The 3,049-nt window shown below is 33.3% G+C and overlaps 1 protein-coding gene across 1 annotated transcript; it reads right to left on the reverse strand.

Moving 5' to 3' along the window:
* Positions 1–468: 468 nt before the first annotated feature.
* Positions 469–1,584, reverse strand: LOC11420891 (protein MIZU-KUSSEI 1). The gene has a single exon (XM_003602953.4). It carries the CDS (start codon positions 1,323–1,325, stop codon positions 612–614), a length of 714 nt encoding a protein of 237 aa, XP_003603001.1. The 5' UTR covers positions 1,326–1,584; the 3' UTR covers positions 469–611.
* Positions 1,585–3,049: the final 1,465 nt, after the last annotated feature.

Below are 3,049 nucleotides of genomic sequence, written 5' to 3' on the forward strand. Positions count from 1 at the left end.
CATCAAAGAATGATTTTGGAGGGAGGGATACGAAAGTGCTGCGAAAACTAAAATACTCTTATTTTTCTTTCCGTTTCCATCACTATTTTTTAATAACAAATGTTAATATGTTAATTGTTATGTTAGTATTTTCATCTTTGTTAAGACTTGAGCCCTGAACCTTTTAAGCCACGGGAAATCTTCTTACGACTAATGGATAAACGGGCAGTAAATAAATAAAATTTAAAAGTTATCTCATCTGTCATATTGCATATTATTGTTCATAGAATTATATTTTCACCCTATAGCTTAAGCTGAATTTGTTCCTTTATTAAAGAACTAACTTGAAGAAAAAGTTTCTTTGATTTCAGGGGAATCCAATCAATGACAAGGAGAAATCAGGATAAATTAGCAATCATAATTCATTATAAAATGTAACATATGTATAGAAAATTTGCAGACAAAGGCCACTCTACAATTAAACATGAATTAAGGTGAAGGAAACACTATATAAGAATTGAGAGAGTGACATGGTTATTCATTTAATGCCACTTTTAAAAAAGCTCGAGCTTAGAAGTAATGATATTCAATATGATGATACATACACATTAACATATTATAATACAAGAATCCTAGTGAGCTCTAACAAAAAAGATACTAAACTCAGGTCCTTGAGCACCATTATTAATATTATTATCAGGATTAATCATATAAAAAGCTTCAGAATCCTTAGAACCAATTACTCTTTCAAATCTACCTCTCATATAAGTCATTTGGTCACCATCAGAACTTTCCTTATGATCAGATGCGGTTGGTAACACCCCTGCTCCCATGGACACACCTCTCAAATGTTGCATAACTTGAAGTTCTTCATCACCCATTTGTTTCCTCCTAATTGAATACCCAACTTTTCTTCCATTACAATAAACAGCCCAAACAAACTCTTCCAACAACTTCTTCTTATTCGTTTTCGTCTCACTTTCCAACGCGATTCTAACGATATCAGACGACATTTCTTTGTTCAAAGCACTTGTTAGCATTGGTAACTCAATGAGAAAAATCGGCATTTGTCGCGTATCTTCTTGTATTGCTATGCTTACTCTTCCTTTTCTGTAACCAAAGATTGTTCCTGTTGTGGCACTGTCTTTTAACATAGGCTTTCTTGGTCTTCCTAATAGTGCTACCATTTTGCAACCAGATGTTAACATAGGGAAGAGTTTGAACATCTTTAAGAGTCCACCAGCGGAGAATTTGTTGCGCTTTTGATCGCCTGTTGTATGGCGAAGGAGTGATGCTATTGCTGGATTTTCCATTGGATAGCATGGACTAGAGTGAACAGATGGCATTATGGAATATGATAATGAATATTAATCGTTATGAAATTGTGCTAAGTTAAGGTAACACGATTCTAGGAAGACAGAGTGGTGGGTATGTTTGGAGATGGATATATGGATTATGGAGTTTACAGCTCATAAGATGGAGCAATACATATAGAGAATGGAAGGTGTGGTTAACTATAGCTAGGGTCTACCAAGCTAATTAGATGTAAGTTGGGACTGGAAAGTTAGTTGGTCTTGGTCACATAGATAGGGCCATGTACTTATGGAATCTTTTTAATGGTAAGCTATATATATTAAATAATAGTTATGTCGTAATTATTGATACCGTAGAGAATTGCGATCAAATGTAATTTATGTGTGATTTCTATAACGGTCAAGGAAATTTTTTGGATATCAGGACAATTATAGTCACGGACCGAGTGATAAAATACTATATAAATAATGTTGTCTCTTTATTTATGTGGCCCTAGATACAAGGCTCATAGGAAGCAAGTAAATTTCATGTGCACTAAGTTGTTAAACTCTACTTGTTAAGATTCAAATAAATTTTTAAAAAAATATATAGGATAACAACTTCATTATTCGTACAAGAAACTCAAAATTTCAGGGACGTTTTGCCATCGGAGATCCTCCACCATCAATCTCCGTCGAGGTTGGTTTATGTTTTTAGACAAAAACAGAAACATAAAAAATTGAGATGTGATCAAAATGACTGTAGTAAGTAAAGCATTATTTAAAACTGGTGGTAAGTGTTATAAGACATAGTTTGAGTGAAGGAAAAACCAATATTAAAGGTAGGTTGATGTGACAAAGTTTGTGAAATATAAGTGATAAGATAAGGGTGGGCAGGACCACAGGGTTGTGGGGTTAATAAGGAAGAAAAAACTCACAAAAAGGTGAAGAAAGAAGGGAGGGGTTGAGGAAAGGGTTTGTGGTAATGTTGGAGTAGCATGTGCCTCTCTGATCATTACATTTTACATTAGAGTATCAATGTCAATTGCTTTATGCTTTTTCCAAAACCCATCACTAATTATTGAGATGAACCTCATCCTTCCCTAACATTTATGCTTGTATACATGAAACTTTGCTTTTTACTTGTAAGTGACTCTCTCTTTCGTGTGCCTTCTTTATTTAGTTGCTACTTTATTTTAATGTGTCAGACCATATGTCATATTCATCAAAGGTGTGTTAGGCAGTTCAAATTATCAAGAGGCCCGGCTCGGTCGTACCATCCAACTCAAACTCTTGATTTCATTTCTTGCCTTTATTTTTTTTACCACACACTCACTCCCCAATTAAACACCAAAATATTTCATTTTACACATTTGAAATTGGAGTTGTAAATTGCAATTCCAATAGATCTCACAATTTGGGTGATTAATAAACACCAAACTTATTCTTTTTCAGATCGAGAAAAAGTTTAAATGAGTTTGGTTTTGATAACTTGTTAAGGCTAAAAAAATCCTTAAATTTAAAAAGATATATATGTATTATTTGGTGGTGAGATATATATACCACGTTAATAATAAGATTTAAACTTGATTCATTGTGAGATATAAGTTGAATCATACCAACTAAATACATTACTTTTTTTAGGAAAAGATAATTCATTTCATTTCAACCAAAATAATAGAGTGGATACAATATGGATGACGATATAAAGTAGTGGGACTAGCATGTATTATAAAAGCTCGAGCAATATTATGAGCGACTATATTAGCTTGTCTTCT

Source organism: Medicago truncatula, chromosome 3 (assembly GCF_003473485.1).
Source record: "Medicago truncatula cultivar Jemalong A17 chromosome 3, MtrunA17r5.0-ANR, whole genome shotgun sequence".
Classification (NCBI taxonomy): domain Eukaryota; kingdom Viridiplantae; phylum Streptophyta; class Magnoliopsida; order Fabales; family Fabaceae; genus Medicago; species Medicago truncatula.

Coding starts and splice junctions, on each gene's coding strand:
- LOC11420891 (XM_003602953.4), bottom strand. CDS start 1,325: ATGCCATCTGTTCACTCTAGTCCATGCTATCCAATGGAAAATCCAGCA.